Here is a 20,990-nt window from a genome sequence, read left to right as displayed (position 1 = left end):
TAGCAGACAGGTGGAAGCGAACATCGTTATATTAGAGCACATTATTAGTTTGCGATCGTACTCCGGTGCGACCGGTTCCACGGTGCCGACCTACTTCCGATTCAGTTACGTGTGTCCATCCTGCCTGGATAAAGTGTCTTTGTGCATGAGACGTTTTCCACGCGGCTGGGTTTCCCTTGCAACACGGCTCTGCCAAATCAGGTAAGACTACCTCGTAGTCGTTCCATATAAAATTTGTGTAAAATCGAATAACAAGTGTTCGATAGACACAATTCTTTTCGAATCTCGCCCCGTTTGCGCGTCTGGTCAACCGATATTAAATAATTAACCGTATGTTCTAGAAAAGTTGTCCCGCGGATTGTGTAATCGCGTAACTTTTTAACGTGTTCTACAAGTATCGTACAGGTTTTTCACCGATACCTTGTTTTCAGTGTACCTTATGTAGATGTTTACCGAAACGTCGAGCTACTTGGTCGTTACCTCTACATCTGTTTGTACTTTTTTTTTTTTATGTATATATACATGTAACGTAAAGTGTCAGTAATGTTTCGCGACAAATGTACCCAAATACACGTGCGTGCATATGTTACACGTTGTATGCGCGTATACATATGTATGTGCCTGCGCGTTTCGCGTCTACCTCAACTAGATATTCAGTAGACTATCAGCGAAGGTAGAAGTAGAAGGTTGCTCATGCATGTTTTTTTCTTCTTTTTGTTTCAACGTAAATGAATTCAATAGAAACTTAAATAATTTGACAAATTTTGTTACTATATTTTAAGAAGTTGTTTTATGATTATTTGTAAATGTATTCGTCAAAAATGTAAATTGCAAATGTATTAATCGCAGATTAGCGAATAATAAAAATTCGAGATAATAGAAAATGATCGTTATCATTAATAAAATCTATTATCTACAATATTTCATATCATTAAATCCCATTTATCAAATTGTGATTCTTGTCTCGATGAAATTTATTTTTAATTTTGTGTATCATCGATCCAGTAAAATCATTTTGATAACGTACAACATAAAATTATATGCTGTGATTTGAAGAAGCGATAGTGATTAATGCCAATTCTTATCATATCTGTGTTACTGAAAACTCTGCGATTTCTATCGATTTTTTTTTATTAATATGTTTGCGATTTCTCGGTAAAATGCTACATCATATAAACAAAATAAACGAATTACATACCATCGAGATTGAACGTTTTCGAGTAGGTTACTAACTGATACGTATCGACATCTGTTTCATACGAAAGGAATGCATCTATAATCAATATACAGATCGTTGCAATCGTAACTTTTCTTTCAACTCGACTAATCGTTTCCTACAAATTGCTGCTAATTTGCCTTTTATGATAATATGATCTTTTATCCAACTCGGTTTAGGCGCGTGATACGATAAAGAACGACGGTATGAATCATAGAAGTGTCTATCCTTCGACGTTCGACGGCCCTAATTATGTAATCGAATAATAAGATGATAATCAATCATTTCTGTTTCAATTGGTATCGTTTATAGTTCTTACTTTGGCTTATTTCATACATTCAAATATGTACTAGCCCACTACTGAGAAAGAAGGTTTACAATCCAAGTAATAATAAGAAACAATACGGTTAATAATAGGTTGCGTGGTAAATAGACACAGGAATTGAAAAGCCAAAAGGAAAATATTCTTTTACTTAAATAATTATTTTCCTGTGTTAAAACAGTGGTAAAACAATGTGACCTACTCGTCTCTATTAATTTATTACAATTGAGCTGTACGGTCAACGAAAGAATTCCTTTCTCTTTCAATGTCGCTTTCAGGCCGCCTAGCGATATACTGGTTGCGTACGCAACATTTGATATCCTGACAAGGAGAAATATCTGAAAAAGGAAATCTTGCGACATTTTCCTGCGAATCGCTAGCTGTAACATCGTAACTTGGTAACTTCTCTTTGCCCCAATGGTAATTTTTGATTTCTATTCTCTCGAGGGAAGCAGGTTTGTCTGGACGTTTCAGGTTCACGTTTGATTTTCTTACACTGTTATCGTTTAACGCTTATTGTATCGTGTCTGCGACCTCGTATTCGTAACGGTCACGGAAGTAAAAATATTCCCGGTTCTTGTTTTTAGCGTAGAACGTCACCAGACTCGTTGGTTTCAAGGATTAACGCAAACGTGTAGCTCGATGAATGCTAAATGTTCTTCGCGTACTCACGCAACGAGTGTATCAGAGTCGAACGGTAATTACTTTGCGATTAGGGATTACAAAATTACCATCATTCACGATTATCAGAAACGAAAATAATCATTTTGCGGTATTAACGGTGACGCAATATGACCGACACGAATAGAAAATGTCTCTCGAGAAGTAAATAAAAGAGTTAAATTACCGATGAAATTGTTGCTCGATCGGTACCGCGCAGTCTATCATTGCGCGCTTGTTAATCACTCACCGCTTGTTGTTTAAATATTATGTTTTTATCGTGCAGCTGTTTAGCAAAAGCTCTCAACGGCTGGCGCGGATACGTTTGTATACGAAACACATTGTCGAAGCGTTTCAGAAATAGAATCAGTGCACACTGAATTCAGCTTAATAACTCGATAATTCTTATTCTTGCGAAATGGCTGGAAATTACGTTTCAAGTTCAATCCCGTTAATCCTGGCATTATTGCGTCTCTAACGCTTCCCTCTCTATTTCTCGCGTTAATCGAGATAAACAAGATTTCGCTACGCGCTCGTTTTCACTCAATTCTTGCGACGCAACATGATTTCATGAATTTTGATTCTCATTAGCCCAGACTTTCGTTTAAGTCGTGCCACTTTTTTCTTACATCGAGACGCATTTTACCGTATCTCCTCCGGCGAAGCTCTCGCTGGACCAGTGAAATCGTAAACAGAAACGCTATTAGCACGATCTCTGCCACGCCAATTTCCGGCAACTTTCCGTTGGCCGCACGTACGTCGCACGCGTTTCGCAATACCGTTGATTATAATTTATGATTCAATGGTGAACATTTCAGACAGTGTGAAAGGAAAGCTTAACGTGGGGCGTTCGCACCCCACACGCGGCAGGAGGCGCGCTTAATTATCGTTAAATCGTGCGTCGACGAAAACGTGATTGTTGGCTTACGGCTTGTGGCTTCGACACTCATGGATAATGTGTATACATTCGCTGGGACATCGAGCAGAAGTGACCTCAGAAGAGAGAGTGTCGCAGTGTTCTGTGATCGGTGAAATTGGTAATTGGTCCGCGTACATATTGTAAATAAAGGGATTAGACCGAGAGGATCGGTCGAGGGGAATCGTGCAATGGGGACACCGGTGCCTCGCCTTAATTGGCCTGTAACCTTGTCACGTTGACCAGACACCGGCAGTACACGTTTTGTTTGGCTCCCCTTTATGCCAATGTCACGCGAGATCGGTAAATTTCGGTTGATCCTTTCATGCGCGTCAAGCTCTTTTGACCAGCCAAATTGCATCGTTTATCCGAATAATTAGGCGTGGAATTCGAATACGCGAAACATCGCAAACCGTACGTGATCCATCTGCCAGTGAGTGTTTCAAAGGTAGAACAACATCGAAGCCTTCGAGTGATCGAATATCAGATGATTTACAACTCTCGAGTGCCTATTAATTAAGACTCACAGGGTGTTATTTTTAACATAATATCGAACTTTGATAATATGTACATAATCTTTTAATACACGAATAATCTTTGAATCTTTTGTATCGCTCGAAATAATCAAATTTTATATCGTCAGCATAATCGAAGGAGACTAGAAGAAGTCCGTTATTTTGAAAATCATGTGAAAGTGAAATTGTGTAAACGGGGGGTAGGTTGAATATCGTAAACACGAAACGTTCGAGGCTCGAGGCCACAAGCACAGGAAGGAATGATTTCTCTTTTATCCAAGTATTTACAACGTTCATTCTCTTTGATCGATGATTACATTGTCTTTTCACGAAGATTTTAAATGTAATAATTTTGTTATCGTTGTACGTGATTCCTTAATCCGTCAGGTACTCCTAGAGGGTAAAGATGAGCATAATTTTTATTCAAAGAGACGATAAAAAGTTGTTTCTCGTAATATCAACGAAGAAAGAGAAATCCAATGCAATTCTCTCATTAATGACAATCATATTTCTTCGATAATTCTGTCGTAATGTACGTTTCCACTTATTAAAATGCACGCGTCATAGATACCGCAAGCGACGAGTAATTATAACAAATTGTCGTGGAACGTTAATCGCGGTTGATTCACGTATTTTTTTTTTTTTTTTAGGATGCGTTTCGTGTAAAATAGGGAATACGTAACGATGAGTCCGTTGCCGTTCTTCTCTTGAATTACCGATCACGATCTCTGCCTAAAGGGATCAAGGTAATTTGCGAAGACGTAAACGTTCGAATAGCCTTGGAGAATTCTTGTGTAAATAAGCTTAAGAAATATACGTATTATATATACATTTGTATAGCATTCGTGAACGATCGAAGAATGTAGTATAAGTGTGGTTTCGTCATTTTTTAATACTTTTACAGTGGTGTCTCTTTAACTGTCGCATGATTGTCCCCATGGTTATCGACATATTTTATAGCCAGACTAACCTAACGAGTTAAGCTGTATCCTCGCTATCATCTTAATCTCCCGATAAACGATACGAAATTTGACTAAACAAATTATCTCGCATAAAAGAAACTCTTCGCTCCCCAAAAACAAAATTGAAGAACCGCGATGACGATACGCTTGCCATCATATTAATAGCCTCATTTTCGTTACAACCGCTCGTATCATCTAATCTCGCGATTACGGTGCAATTTAACTTAGAATTGCACGCCGTGTGCGTAGGCAGCATAGTCGTGAGACTGTTCGGAATTAGACTAACGATATGCACGTAGTGGAAGTAAAGTAAAGTAGAGAATGAGGAGTCGAATAATCGTAAGGTGTGATAATGGTCGCGTAGCAAAACCGTTCGACTGTAGATCCAACGATCGTGGGTTCGAATCTTTGTGTCTTAAAATTTGCTCGTTTTCCAAGTAGTTGTAAGAACCTGACCAGCGACTACGACGTGCGCACACGAGACTCTAATACCTTCCGCAGCAAAAGTGGTTGATATCCCGTTTCTCGCGAGCCTTGATTGGCCTTGATCGTCCTGGGTTTCCTACGCTTGCATAGACGCGGCGCGTTAAGAGGAAAAACGTTCTTCGATAGGATTTAGCGGAATGCTTAATGACACCACGAAACGAAAAAGAAAGATCTTACCGGTTAGCAGACGCTTATGCAACGGACACTGGTCGGCGTGGTATAAATCAATCATAAAGAGATTCTGTCAGGGGTTCGTGTCGTCGATGCTTTCTTGTGATAACAGCTTCGAGCTTCTTGAGAATGTTAAACGCGTCGTTTATTTCCATCACGTTGACAGGAATTGATTAGTGGAAAGCGATGGTTGTGTATGCAACTATTGCGAGAAATTCTACAGACTTTGGTAACATCCAAAATGCAATTATTGTGTAATGTTTTATCTATAAGATAACATTAGCCTCCCGAATAATATATAGGGCGATTTCTAAGAGAGGCTTCCAAAAGTTAAGTGGCGCTCGGATCTTTCTACATATCTCTTGAAAGACCGTGAAAGCGTTCAATATTTGCACGCGAGTATCAGGGAATAATGCATAAACATATTTACTCTATATTATCTGGTTGCTTTGAACGTATCATGTAGGACGATCGACAAATACGTGAAACAAATGAAAGCGATATGCACATGACAATGTACAATATACATAATCAGTAAACGTTTCTTCCACAACTATGTACATCTTGGCACGACAATATCGCAACAGATTGTCCTTATCTACAGGTAAATCCCATTCGCTCTGTCCTTGAGTGGTTGCGTTTATGAAATTTATGTGAGACGGTATAGCGACGAGTTTCTAAAGCAACGGAGGACATTTTTTACGCGAAGATTATGCAGCGTGGAAAATTGAAACGATGCTAAAATGCAAATCTTTTTCAGACAAGGGACAACGAAATAAAGGTAAGTTGTAATGGCGACTCGACTATGGAAGGCGCTGTCGAGGAGGCGCATCGAAGAAAATCAGGAGACCAAAGGCGAACTGGCCCGTGTCCTGGGCTTGTTCGATCTCACGGCTCTTGGTGTCGGTTCAACCCTCGGCCTCGGCGTCTACATCCTTGCTGGCAGTATCGCCAGGGAGACAGCTGGTCCAGCTGTTTGCATCTCCTTCCTGATTGCCGCCATCGCTTCCGCGTTTGCCGGTAAAACACTATCGCGATCATTTCCAGCCAACCGGATATTACAAGTTTGTTCGAAGTGAACATTCGAGAATCTAGCTTTAATCCAGATATTACTAAAAGATTAAGGCAATCTTTTGTGGAATGTCTGAACGTAGTGCGTGTAAAAAATATGTATCTATACCACGAATATGTTATATATGACTAAAGAAAATGTTTCTTTGGATTTCAGGAATGTGTTATGCCGAATTTGCGTCCAGAGTCCCTAAAGCAGGATCGGCATACGTTTACAGTTACGTGACGGTGGGAGAATTTGTTGCTTTTATCATAGGGTGGAACTTAATTTTGGAATACGTAATCGGTGCGTAAATCGTTACTTTCCTCGCTTGTAATTGTGATTCTTAAAGAAATACGTAAACTACCGCAATGTCCCTGAACTGTTTCGCTCGGTTTCACTCTTTCCGTTTCACTTTTTCTGATCTCCAGGTACCGCGAGTGTTGCCCGTGGACTCAGCAATTACTTGGACGCGTTAATAGGAAACGTGATAAGCAAGACGCTTCAGTCCGCCATGCCCATTCGCGTTTCGTTTCTGTCGGAATATCCAGATTTCTTCGCGTTCGGAGTAGTGATGTTGCTAATAGTCTTGTTGAGCATCGGAGTGAAAGAGTCCTCCATTTTAAACAACATATTTACCGTTGTCAATTTAATTACCATCGTCGTCATCGTAGTCGCAGGATCCATTAAAGGTGAGAACTTGGTTTGGAGATGCAAGGGATCCTCCTTGATTATTATTTTCCTTGAATTTATAGCTGATCCTGCGAATTGGAGAATACCGGTGGAGAGTATACCGGCATCGGTAGAACATGCCGGATCCGGTGGATTCATGCCTTTTGGCATAAGCGGCGTAATGATCGGCGCGGCAAAATGTTTCTACGGTTTCGTAGGATTCGATGCCGTGGCGACTACCGGTGAAGAAGCTAAAAATCCTCAACGTAATATACCAATAGCCATCGTTGTGTCCTTAATTATAATCTTGATGGCTTATTTCAGTATCTCCACCGTGTTAACTATGATGTGGCCGTACTATGATCAGGTACTAACCGAGCATAAACGATCAAACTATGTACAATGGTTCGTTATTTTGTAAGAGGCACTTTGTTTAGGATCCCGACGCACCATTCCCGTACGTATTCGATCAAATTGGATGGCCTACGATCAAGTGGATCGTTAACATCGGAGCGGCATTTGCATTGTGCACGAGTTTACTCGGTGCGATGTTCCCATTGCCGCGTATACTTTACGCCATGGGCAGCGATGGGGTCATTTTTAAAAGTCTTTCAAATGTAAACTCGAAAACCATGACACCTATATTCGGGACAGTGATTTCAGGTTTATTCACAGGAGCCATGACACTTATATTTAATCTTCAACAACTGATAGATATGATGTCTATCGGAACGTTGTTAGCGTATACTATAGTGGCAATATCCGTTTTAATACTAAGGCAAGTGTAATCGCTGTTCAAGATGATAACGTAACATTTAACAGATTTTTGCTGGCATGTTGGTCACCGAGAGACAGCCAGCCACATGAACGCTCTGGATTATTGCTTTGCTCGTTTTAGATATCAAGGAAAAGACTGTGTTTCTAACAATCATTCAATGACGACAATGAATAATTATGCTTTTACGCCAGTCAACATCTTGAAACAAATGTTCAATTTACACAATCAGAAAGAAATAACCGAGATATCTACCAAAGTTGCAAATTATGGCATTGCGATGTTGTGTAAGTTATATCGCTGAAATCGTTACTTAGAGACGTCACCAGGGTTCGTTAATAATTTTATACCCATGTTATTACTATTGCAGGTATCGTTGTATTTGTTATTGCGCTGTTCATTAATAATGTAAGCGAAAATACCTTTGGCAACAATATAATAGAAACTGCGGTACTAGTCATACTTGTGATAATATTGTTATTGAATTTAGCGGCTGTTGCAAGGCAACCTGTTCAAGAGGTTGAACTAGCATTTAAGGTAGACATTGTACAAATTTTTATATAACTTAGAGATAATGTATCAGTTAATAATTTGTTGTTATTTGCAGGTACCGTTAGTGCCACTTCTCCCAACTTGTAGTATTTTCATAAACCTATATTTGATGTTGCAATTAGATGCTTTTACATGGATCAGATTTTCCATTTGGATGCTTATCGGTACGTCTGTAAAACAAAACAAACTAAGCGTTATTATAGTTCGTTGTTAATTACCTCATTTTCATCCAGGTTTTGGCATTTATTTTTTCTATGGAATATCTCATAGCGAACAAGGCCATAGGGATAAGGTGGAAGCTGAAATGATAAAGAGAAAGTATGCGGATCAAATTAGAATCGTGACCAAATTTTGATATTGAAGCTGTGATATGTGATATTTGGTATTAATGTATAAAAATCTCCTCCAAGATTATCCTAGGTATAACGAAAAGACACGAAGGATTGGACGATGTCCAAGTACGATTAATATATTATTTATGTTAGCTCGTCGCTATAAAAGGAACACTAACATTCTGACGGTGTAGAATGATTTTACATATCGTAAGCTTCGAATATCTTTCAATTGTCAGTAAATGTTGGCCATTTTAAGCATTTCATCGACACATACACAAGTTACTGCGCGCCGTAAAGTTGATTCATTAAATCTTATAAATACGCTCGCAACATAATTCTGTTGAAAACAAATTTGACCCATTGTATAGTACATAAGATTGTGTAAAATCTGTTTGTTCCTTTTTATATTTATATATATGATAACGTGTTAATACGATGTACATATTTCTTAACAAATTTTACTATGTTTACCAATTGTTTAAGTGCTGTTTGCACTAATGAAATATATTGTTTTATATATATAGTGTTACTGTATACTTACTTTACACACGATATTGTATTTTTACTATCAGAATTTTACATTACGGGGTGATGTAATTCGAAAATCGTTTATAAAAAGTACAAAAGTACACATTCAAATTTACGCGCGCGATGAGCCTATTATCAGCGCCATCGGTGCCAAAACGCCCAAGTTTCTAATGAAATAGTTCTTAGTTTTTGCAGATAGATGCCGCCACTAATTTCTGGATACCGACATTGCCATTGGAACTAAAAACTTGGGCATTTTGTCACCGATGGCGCCACTAAATATCATTGTCGTAGCTAGATTCTACTTTTACCGCTAGATGGCGATATTTTCATATTTACCGACACCGGTTGGTACATTACCATCATGCCGTTAAAAGGTATTCTACATGGCGCCATCTAGCAGTAAAATGAGAAACTATTCGAGAACAAACTTGGGCGTTTTCCCGCTAGTAGTGGCGCTAGTGAAGAGTTACGAAATTCGAAGTTATGATTCATATATGAACCAGTTTTAACCTATAAGCCAATGAAACGGTATCTTATTCCATGGATGTTCTCGACCTTCTTTACTACTATGGTTTGCAAGAAACATAGTTGCTCGAGTTTAGCGGATTCCCGTAAGGAGTAAACACAATACCTTCCAGTTGAAAATGTTGTTCATAAAATACCTTCGTATAACATAAAACTCTGATATCGCAAATGTCAATATCCAAGGATTTCCACAAGTCTTTTTATTATCATTTTCTTAAGAAATACCAAGCGAAAGAGTTGGATAGCTCGTGTTCTTTCCATATGTCCGTATGTGTGTGTGTGTGTGTGTGGGTGGGGAGGAGAGGTTACGTGGATGTTGTGTGACCATGTACATACTGTAACAGAACTCTTCCTTTTCCGGGTTTGCTTCGTGGTACACGTTCGCTTTGCGATTGTAATTTGCGAGGACGCGAGTAAATTATTCAGGATCTCTCCTATTACTTACAATTTTATATTACACTCTGTACCGTACATACATTGCAACTGCGTACAATGAATTGAAAATAAAGGAAATCTTCTTATATTCATCTTCTGTCGTTCTTGCATTAACTTCCACTCCTACTACACTCGTTCCGTCACCACTAATGTATCGCAGCGTTTCATAAATATTTTTTGGCCCGGGCGATCTAGGAAAATACGCGGATATGTGTATTAAAAAATACAGGCAGGCACTCGCTCAGCCAGATACGCAACCATACATCATACGGTACAGCCAAACGCGAAACAAGCACCGCTCGATGCGACGACGCGTTATACCTCTGTTCCACGTCGCGCGTAGTCGTCGACTAGCACGAATAACGTTAAATTTGATGTCTTCGAATTAAACGAGTCTGATTAAAGAAATCATTTCATACGTAACCTGATAGAATTTCTTCCACGAGACACGATTATTCTTTATTGGGATCGAAATCTATTAAAATCAATCATAGGTAAATACTGGAAAAGAAAGAAAGACAATTTCCTGCTTATTCTTTGATGTTCCTCTTTCAGCGCGTATACAACAAGCAGTTCCGTTTCGCATAGCGGAAACACGCGGTTCAACTTTCTTACACATATAATAATTACGCGTGGAACCGATCAACGGTTTCCCCAACGACGAACATCAACGTCCGCGCTGGACGTGTCGTAAACGCGTTTACTCGCATTCTTCGATCGCGTCTATACAAACATAGTTCGACAAGATCCATCGAAGCGTACGTACACGTTCATGCATACAGTTAAATACAATAAAAACGGGTTGAAAGCAGCGAAAGGACACGTGGAAACGAAATACATATTCGATAAAAACAATAAATAATTGATTACGGACACTGAAAATCAAAACGTCTACCAAAAAGAAATCGCTGAACGATCGATCTCGCGCATTCTTCATCTTCAGAAGTAATCGTACCGTGAATAAGCATAGTTCAATTGTGGATCAACGGTTAGACTTTTCGTTTATGCTCAAAGGGTTAACGCGTTAAAGATCAAACTATACTCGCTCGTGGTGCAATTACCCGTATTGCTCCGTTTTCCTCGACAAGCGATACGTATACATTTTTCTTTCTCCGTACTCGACGCGTTTACTTTGTGCTCTAACAGCAATCTCGCTCGCAACTGCTTTCCTCGTCGAATTCTCGTGCTCCTCAGGGATCGCCGACAGTCTCGCATGCACACATTTCAAAAAATATCGCGATATTTACACATTTCGTACGACGATCCTGAATAGTTACTCGCGCGCAACTATCGTAGCACAGCTTTTCTTCTTCGATACGTTTGCGTTTCATGTTTAATGCGAGGCGTACAAAATAACGGCAACGTAAAGGATTCGTGTCGAAGTGAAGCGATTACGAGGAAAGACATCGTCATCGAGAAAAAACATGCGTTCCCGATGATGCTCGTGTCGCGGCAAGAAAAGAAAAAAATACGCCGCGGTTTCTCGTCTCTTTTTCTCCCTCATTTTTACATTTATAGTCGCTCTTCACGATCGCGGTAGTACCTTTTGATTAGCGCACGTCTCTACGCGATGTTACAAAATTTTCCGTAAAAGTCGTCTATATAGAAGAGGTTTGGAGTTTTGAGTAAAAACGAGAATTTATGAATTTATATATATATATCTATATATATATATATATAGTAGTATATCGATGTCCAACGAAGTATAATTAATAGCTTTCTCGGTAAACCCGATCAAAGTTTAAACATCATTCCGTGCGATCGCGAACCTATATATTTCTTTTTTCCTTTCACGCTCGCGTTCGTCGTCGTTTATACGTTCTTGAAATTACGATGATTTTTGACAGTAATTAACCACAATAGTAAAAGCATATAAGCTATACAACTACCATTTCTGTATCTACAATATAGTTTTATGTATAATATATATAATTTTTTTTCTTACCCATTCTCTTCTTTCATAGTCTATTTACTTTATGGACACTTCACTGTCTCTGAAAGTCTATCGAAGAGGCTCGGTGGTTTACGCGCGGTCAGGTAGCTTCCCCCGGTCGGCGTCGATTCGTTCGTAAACGTTCCCCGGTGAAATGATTCGAGTTTTCGGTCTATCAACGTTCATCTTTCGAGCCGAAAAATCAAACTTGTCTTTCGAAGAGGGGACACGCGATTACCGACTCTGTCCTGTCGCGCTACGCTTTCATCTGGTAGCCGCGTTTCCTCGTTTTTTCAGGAAACTCGTCCCTGGCAGAAGATACACGCGATGGGAGGATTTCCGTCGTTTTCCACGGCGCTGGTAGCGACCTAACGACCCATTCGAGAAACGCGAACGGAGAACGCGTCGTTCAACGATATCGCCGCGACGCGTCCTCGACGACGGAGAATAATCGTCGTCCGGTTGCTGAGACATCCGTGCTCGGTTCGCGTCCATTACTGCAGAACACAACATTTGCATTTAGGCTTCTTCTTCAAGGTGACGTGTTCGACCTGCGAAGCGTCGCCTGGTCCCTGCGCCGTCATTCTGGCCACCTCCACGGTCGCTGCCCTCGATGCCGCGGCAACCTGTACATACGCAAACAAACCACTCGTGTTTACGCTGCGAACGAATAGTTGGTCATTCTCCTTTTTCAGGGAGAAAAGAATAAACGGAAGATCGGTACCTTATCGTTCACAGGCTGTTGACTGTTGGCGGTTCCAGATTTAATCGGAGTGCTGTGGGCCTTTCCATTCTCCTGACCAGGCTTCGGCGACGTGTTCGCGTGTCGGTTGGTAGAATTCGCCGAAGACTTCAGCAAGGGGCTGGAACTGGAATCGTGGTCGATCGCGGTCTGCGCGTTCCCGCCAGTCTCGCATCCTGGCAACGGTGGAGCGGTTTGGCCAGGGGTCGGGGTGATGGGTTTTCCACCTTTTATCAATTCCACTATCTCGTCGGCCTCCCTCGAAAGGTCGCCGTCCGGTCTGAACGGATTATCCCAGCCGCTGTCCGTGCTGCAAATTAATTCGTTCGTTTAAGATGATACGGTGTCTCCGAAGCTACAAGTAATTCTTTCTTTCGTACATTTTCTAGTTTACACTCTGAAAAATACGTAGTACGAAAGTATTTTGGCAAATTTACTTGTTCACGGAAACGCCTAAACGGCCATCGAGCCTTTCAAGATCAATCAAACGCGATTCGAATCTGACGTAGCAAAGCGACGCGGGTCGCTCGTGTGCACCGGGTGTGCAACTCGAGCTACAGTTGCGTGCTCGCCCCTATTTTTACGTGTGTACAACACGTAGAACATCGGACGCTTTTATACCCGTAATTTCGTTTTTCTCGCTAAGCCGATTGCTGTTTGTACCTCGTTCGTTATATACCGAGTGATTCATGCGGGACCGTGAATGCCACGGTTTAGGAGTTTGAGGACACGTAAAGCAAACTTTAACGCGAGGACATCGCGTTCAAAGGTTTGACGCTCGATCCGTCGATAATAGGACTTTCAAAGTATGATTTCGCGCCACGGGTCTTGAGGTCGTTTTAAAAAACTTACTAAATAGCTACGATTACGAAAGAAATCTTCCTCGAGGGATCGAACAATTTTTGCGATGGATCGTTAGAGGAGTTAATTTTTCTTTTTCTAACTTTAGAACAATATCCGGATTGTTCGTTTACGCATGTTTTCATCCGTGATATTTTTCTTCTCTCGTCGAGTTTGAAATGCACACCGTGCTAAATTAGAGTCAATTATAATTGCCACTCCCTGCTAACCGTGACATTGTCCACGGTATCGCATTGCACCTAATTACAGTCCGTCTTCCACCCGCTCCCTTATGTTGCACGCCTAGCGAGCGCGCTCACGTAATCGTTCCACGAAACAGATTACGCCTCCTCGAAATTAGTTTTCGTCGATAAACGTGTATGCCATGTGTGCAAAATTAAATTTAAAAAGAAAAAAAAAAAAAAAATTTAACATCTACATCAGCCCTCTCTTCAACTTTACCGTATCTCATACGTTACTTGAACTTCTTTTCCAGAAGTTTTGCTAATTTCTGAGAGAAGTCGTACGAAAAAAATGGAAGGTAGTCGGCCGGAAGACGCGAAGCGACGAGGAAGAGGATGGCTGCTATTCCGTTGGGCAGGCCGAGGCGAAACGGTTGGTAGGCTCATCGGAACCGTTGGACCACGGCCAACCAGACTAATAATGTTCGATATTGCGAAACTGTACACCGGCTCCCTCGCTTTCCCCGCCGCGATTAATCTTCGCGACGGACCGCATTCCGTCGCGTTTGTCCGCAGTTCCGACATCGTACGCGACAATGGAGCAGTCGCGAACTGTTGCCTTTTTGCGCGTCGGAAAGGAAATCGTCGGTCGCGTTATTCTCGCAGCAGGTGACGAGTTGATCGCGGTCTTTGATCGCGAAGTCGTTTTTGATTAATGGTGGCAGCGGTTATTCGCGGGCTTCCTTCTTTTTGTTCGGTTGCCACCGCTGCGCGAGGCGAAAACAGTCTTATTGTTCAGACGTGTTGCGTGAGTAGGTCGATATTTAAGAAAGAAACGCTTGACTTTCGTTTCTTCAAGTGTTACCATTATCGTAACGGGAAAATATCCTCGCGTTTCACGTTTCGATCGTTATCATACGCGTACGCGGTTCGTCTCGCGTGTTCCTTTCTTCCTATCCCTGGGTGAAAATCAACGCGCACGACCGCGCCGGTAACAGTTTAAATATAAAACGATACACTATACGTGTACAAGTCGAAGCACAACCATTTTATTCGAACCGTGTCGTTATTTCCCGTGAGTCAGCCGAGCTCTCGTTGCTCCTACCTCCGAGGGTTCGATCCCCAAATGAATTCCACCTCGTGACATTTTCGACCTCTGAAGATTTCCGCCGCGATTCACCTTAAATACACGGTTGCTCTTGACGAACAGTTTTGGATCTGGATGAGCTTGCACGTGGCGTGCCGACCGACGATTTACCAACTACGATCGAAGGACCACCCTTGCCGAGCGATACTTACAATTAGTTATTAGCGTGATGCCCGGTGATTAATTGTCACGATTGCACCATGCACAACATTTGCGATGCATACCATGTGCAACATTTGCCAAGAATATTCGAGTTTACAAAACCATCGGAACGCGACGGCTAAACGAAACGAAGTGGTTCCGCGTGTAACTGCGCAAATTCGGTCGCAATGGTTCGCCTCCATTGTCATCGAAAGCTGACGAGGCGCTGGCGAAGAAACGACGATTACCTTTCGTTGCCGTCCGTGTCCTTGGGTACCTTGATCACGTAATACACGTGGCCTCCGTGGGTGGTCGTCATTTTGCTCGCGATCGCGAATCGATGCCTCTCGATATCAACATCGGACGCCTTGATCTCTCGAGGCGAGCCTAGAGTTCACGCTTCACTCGCGAAACTGTTCACCACTGGATCCTTTTTCCTCCGGCTTGCTCCTCGACGTTCGGCCTATCGGTCCAAATTACTCCAAATATTTCCCCGAGCCTGTCGCTAACAGAACTCGGCCGTGATTTCGCGCGAACCAACTCGGAACGCAAACGTAAGACTTTATTTTTAAGCGGAATCGTGGCGGGAGATCCTCGCGACTACCGCCTGCCGTCTTTCTTTCTCTCCCACGTCCACCCCCTCTTTTCCCAACTCCCCTTTCTCTGCGTATGTCGCGGTACGTTCACGCAATCCGTTATATTTCAGGCCGTGTGTATATTTCGCGACCGACAAAACTCATTCCACCGTGCACTTATCCAACCGCGTTTACGATACGAGGACCAAACGCCACAAATCAACATTTTTTACACTCTTGCAAAAGGTTCGAGTCTTAACCAATTGCACTCGGTTATAGATTTGTCAGTGGTTGCGAGTGTATAGGGTTAAAATGGGTTTAGTTGCGACGAGGATCGAAAGGATCTTTTTATCGCTAGTGTCAAACTTGTCCTCCATCGGGTTCCCGAGCTTCTCCGTCAATCGTGTATTACGTATGCGTAATGCCCTAAACAGCTATACAGATTGACCTAAAATTTTAGAGGTTAATTAATCTCTGCACTCCAGCTGTCACGTCGAGGGAACGGCCTCTGTTATACATAGCGACACGTCCAACCAACTTATGGCGAGTCCAGTTGTACAAATCGCATGCTCGAAAATGCTGAACATTCGCTCGTTTCACGTTATTGTAAACAAATCGAAAATAAAGATATCCGCTCTGCCATCCGTTACTCGAATACGTATTTTCTGGGAAGGAGTCGATGAAAAATGACGCCGAAGAAAGGAAAATGTCGCTTGTTTTGCGTGGCGCAGCGCGTGGGATCGTCGACGTTATTTTCCGCTCCGAAAGCAAATACACACGCGGAAAAGCTCGACGGTCCGTTTCATCGGCGATCATAATGGAACGCGTAAGCTGTTCATCGATCCGTGCCAGTCGAAGCTGACCTATTTTCAGAAAATCCTCGACCTATTTACTCCGATCCCCGTGTTGCCTACCTTCCTGCTACCGACAACGAGCCCGTTCTTTTCCACGTGCTAACCTTCAAACGAAAACCCACCCTGTCTTATACCTAATTGCAACGGTTTGTACGGAGTGCTTCGGAAAAATAGGAATTTAAGAAAACAACGTTGATACGATCAAGTTGTCCGAAAATTGTATGTAGCTTCACCGCGATTTCTGTTATTTCTGAAAATAGACCATGACTCGAGTCACCGCGTATATCTGTAACGTGAATAATTCATCCCGATAACTTTCACGGCAAACGAATGCGCGAAAACCCGAAGCAAATACCCGGTGACTCGCGAGCGAATCGAACGATATCGACAAATTTTTATTCGTTTCGCGATTAGTCGGTGCAAGCTGGCCGAAGTAGCGGTGAATGGCATCGATCCGATTCTGTTTATAACCGACACTCGATGTACGGCTTCCACAGAAGTCGATTCGTACCGATGCAGGTGTCCGCGATAACAAAGCTATCCTTGCTCGAGATCTGGCCGAGGGATCCTACGGTTTAACAGCTCTAACGGACCATGTGGAGAACAGACGTTAATTCGAACCCCGTAAACCTATCGGTGTACTCCTTTGATCAGCATTCTATCGAGCGGAATGGCCCAGACCTGTTCGCGCCTGTGTGTGCGAGAGAGCTTCCTGTCGTTATAAATAACGGTGAGTTCGATGCTCCACGATATTTATATACCGATACTTTTCTATAAAAAAAATGTCTGGCGATGCGAGCTAGATGTGGATCGTGCGAGGAACTTTGCGAAGGAACGATGAAAGAGATAGCGGTACAAAGTTCAAAAACTACAACCTTGCGCGGACGACGTATCTTGGTACCACTGCACAACGAATACGCGATTCCGTTGAAATCGATCGTGAAAAATTGGTCGTACCATGTAAAAAATAAAACAGAGCTCGCGAGACACGCCGTACTCGAGGAATAATTCACGAGAAAATCCGAGTAGCCTCGATATCGGTAGAAAAAGTGGTCGACGTGATTGGCGAATTTGTTATTTTCAACGGTGACGTTTTTTCAAGATCCCGATTAACGAGCGGCACGACCTCGCCACGCTCGCGTCTCGCGGTTGCTATCATCATGGGCGAATACGTGTCGCGGTTTCTATGCACGAGCTTAGCTCGGCTCGCCTCGTATTCGTTTGCCTGGTGCTCTCGCGACTCCAGCGACGGGGTTGGCCTAGGGTGAAGCGTGCGACGAGGGTGAATATATGGGTCATGGCTGATACGGTGTGGTCCCGCGCGCAGTCTTCCTCGGGGTATCTAGTGCTGACCCACTGGAATACCTGCACGCAGGGGCGGATGGATCTACCGTCGAGCAAACGACTCTTCAGCCTCGGGCCTCCGCTCCATTTCCGACGCGAAAGCGACAAACAAATTTTACGAGTAAACATTGTTAAACACGGTTCGGTATCTTGTAAATTCGAGGGCGCTCGACATCTTGGAAACATTCTACCGATTTCGCGCTTCGATTAAAGCTGGATGCTTCCTCTTTAATTGGCGACCTCGTTCGCTTCGACAGTCGAAAGAACGCGCTTCGCGGAGCCCGAAGTACGAAAAATATCTCGACGTGGCGCTTCGTATACCTCGAATCAGGTGCTCTCCCTCGTTATCTCGGAAATAATTCAAGGATTCTTTCGAAACGAAAACGAAGTCGGTGCCGTACGTTATCGTTGTCGCTAATTACCGATTGGTCATACGTAATTTAACAAAGAAGCATGCGCGGCGTTCGAGTAGTCCAAAAGTCCAGTTGTACACTCGACTCCGAGAAACGATTCTCCATTCCCGTTCGGTCACAACTTTTCACGATGACGCACAGTCCATATTAGAGATTCTCGTCGTCCGGTGGGTAATAGGTTTCACCTCGATAAACTTCACAGATTTCGCGGCAATTGGTCTGACGCCATTACAAACATACACCAACCATCTGGAAAATTCGTCAAGGTAAAACCAATCGCCTCTATGATCGGCTCTTTGAATTTCTTTAGAGGCACATCGAACGCGAGGCCCGATCAATTATATATGTATTTTGCGCCGTTATATTTTTTGTTTGCCGTTGTTAATTTCTTTTTTACCGTACGAGTTTGTCACTTTCGTGGTACCTATGTACCTATATTCTTTAACGATGAATTTTGCAAAGCATCATCTTTTGGTAATTTCCACGTTGCAAAACAATTGTATCTATTTACATCCGTGGCCCGGGACTCGGTAGCGAAGCGCAAATTGGCCCTCGAGTCCAAACGAGTTTGACATGGTTTGGAGTATCTAAGAACGCGTCTGGAGCAAGATTTGCTCTGTTGGGTCACGACCCTCGTTACGAGCTCCTTCTCTTTACGAATTGCATTTAAGCTATCGTCTAGTTACTCCTCTTGATGCAAATCCAACGTCGTTGTTTGGCTCCCGAATTTATCCGTCTAAAGGTGATGAAAATCACCGACGGGCACAGCTGTGCGGGATCCCCTTGCAAGGGATGCGAGGGGTGCGTACGATTGCGCTATAGCGTCGCGAACGGTTGCGGTTGGCTTTTCCGCGGCTGCGTCGTCGCCTGTACTCGCTGACCAGGAAAATTCAGCCAGAGAGTACGAGGGGATAGCCGAGAAACGCGGACGCCGAGTGCCGTCGATAAACAGAGACATGTAGGGCAGTGTGTTCGCCGCCGTACGGTCGCGATACGCGAATTGATTCTGTCCGCAGCGACCTGCTGACTCCACTGACCATTATTCTGGTCAATTTGCAGCGCCTATTTCATGAAATTGCAGGTTAACGCGCACTGATGGACGACCAACACGATTCCGATTCTCCGCGAGCTTTCGACGATCTAAACCTCTCCGAGTGTGGAACAGAAATGGACGATCGATGACTATGAAAATCTGACGAAAACCTCGGTTATGGAATTAAATTGGAGTAAAGAAAAAATGAACTGGTCGATCGAATAAATCGTAAGCAATGTTTGCAACGTCACGCAACCGAATGGACTTGTCCGTCGCGAAAGTTTCCGTTCGGAGTTCTGTAAAACTCGAAGACGTGGAATCGTGAAAAATTCGCTAATATTCTCTCGTTGTTGCGAGTTTTCTGGGATAGAGTTAGAGGAGACGGATCGAGATAGGTCATGGTTCTCCAACTCTTTTCGTTGGCTTCTATCTTTGGTATCCCTCAAGACACGCGATGCTGTTCGCAGAATGCTGGTCCCGTTTCTATTTTCAAGAGGCCAGATCTCGGTTTTCGTTCCAGGAGCTTAAGTCTGCCCGAAGCTTGTGTTCGCCGCGCGATACAACCTTGCCCCGTTATTATATCATTATTACAGAATGCTAATATGGAAAACATACGTAAGATGTATTTCGTAAAATGCAATTCTTCTCGTAATTATAATTTCGTCCCGGATCTCCTAGTTGGATACGTCTGTAACACTCGTCGAGCATATACCGCCTTAAATGCGACGCTGTTAATCGTTTCGACAGTCCTCGATTAATCGACGATCGATCGGTATATAATTTGTTTGAACAGCCTGTTCGAATGGCTAACAACGTCATTTGTATGGCAGGATCGGAGATAAGCCTTTCCGATAAGTCCCGGCAGTCGATTCTACCCAAGATATACCATTATTAAATCATAAATCGATTACCGAATGATCGAAATTCCTCGATTATCCATTTCGTCTACCGTTTAAGGCCACCGTCATCGCGTCCGATACACTCGTGTACGTTTTCTACATTAGCATACGCCCGCGGTGCTTAAAATCGGGCGATCGAACCGTGTCTAGAAAATACGTCCCGTAGGGTTGGGATCGGATCGAGTGGAACGCGAGGGTGCGAAAAATCCAAGTTCCCCTCTCGTTTCGTCCCCTCTAGAGGTTGGACGGCGTGCGAGAGAGCCCGATCCCGCTAGTTCCGGAATGTCTCGCGAAGGACGCGATCGTGATCGCGAACGAACGAAAGCTGGCACGATACGTGGCCAGTTCTGGGTTAGGCGTCATCGTCCGAAAATTCACCGAGGGCGGAACGTCGAGGAAGTGAGCACGTATCCGACTGGCAGCTACCGTCACGGATCTCCATCGAAGCGGCGATGCATCCCGGTTGCACGGCACACACGACACGAGTCACGGTACACTGCGACCGACGAACAACAAGAATCGCGGGTGCACCGTGGAACCGATCGAGAGAGACCACGGTTATTCGCTGATGCAGCCGACAGCACAACTGGCGGCTGTCCTACCGCACCTCTGCACATCCACCCACGCTATATCGATCGTCCCTCCTCTCCTGCGACCTCTCTCCTCTTCCGCCTCCGCCTCTAGTAGGTACCTACGCAGTGCTCCTCGTGGTGGCGGTACTGTTAATAGTACCATTCGACGATGTGCTATTTGTACATTGGCT

The 20,990-nt window shown here is 43.2% G+C and overlaps 2 protein-coding genes across 5 annotated transcripts in view; one reads left to right on the top strand and one right to left on the bottom strand.

The window, feature by feature from the left end:
- The first annotated feature begins 42 nt into the window (after positions 1–42).
- On the top strand, positions 43–9,159 carry LOC128872296 (cationic amino acid transporter 3). Of its 3 annotated transcripts, none has more exons than XM_054114829.1 (10): positions 43–201; positions 6,009–6,268; positions 6,477–6,605; positions 6,731–6,991; positions 7,055–7,338; positions 7,409–7,749; positions 7,870–8,033; positions 8,117–8,283; positions 8,354–8,462; positions 8,532–9,159. In XM_054114829.1, exons 2-10 carry the CDS (start codon positions 6,040–6,042, stop codon positions 8,651–8,653), a joined length of 1,806 nt encoding a protein of 601 aa, XP_053970804.1. In that variant the 5' UTR covers positions 43–201; positions 6,009–6,039; the 3' UTR covers positions 8,654–9,159. The 3 variants fall into 3 exon arrangements, with proteins under 3 accessions (XP_053970804.1, XP_053970806.1, XP_053970805.1); XM_054114831.1 differs by lacking the exon at positions 43–201 and adding an exon at positions 3,298–3,547; XM_054114830.1 differs by lacking the exon at positions 43–201 and adding an exon at positions 3,298–3,562.
- Positions 9,160–10,119: 960 nt separating this feature from the next.
- Positions 10,120–20,990, bottom strand: part of LOC128872301 (uncharacterized) — a 41,776-nt gene continuing 30,905 nt past the window's right edge. For both annotated transcript variants that reach the window (XM_054114855.1, XM_054114856.1), the window contains exons 6-7: positions 12,782–13,109; positions 10,120–12,683 (exon numbers count right to left, since the gene is read on the bottom strand). In XM_054114855.1, coding sequence (XP_053970830.1) covers positions 12,552–12,683; positions 12,782–13,109 — 460 coding nt within the window. In that variant the 3' untranslated portion in view covers positions 10,120–12,551. The remainder of the gene's footprint in view (positions 12,684–12,781; positions 13,110–20,990) is intronic.

The sequence above is a fragment of the Hylaeus volcanicus genome, chromosome 2 (assembly GCF_026283585.1).
Source record: "Hylaeus volcanicus isolate JK05 chromosome 2, UHH_iyHylVolc1.0_haploid, whole genome shotgun sequence".
Lineage (NCBI taxonomy): Eukaryota > Metazoa > Arthropoda > Insecta > Hymenoptera > Colletidae > Hylaeus > Hylaeus volcanicus.
The sequence above is the reverse complement of the archived record's forward strand: the minus strand, read 5'-3'. Positions and strand labels throughout refer to the sequence as shown.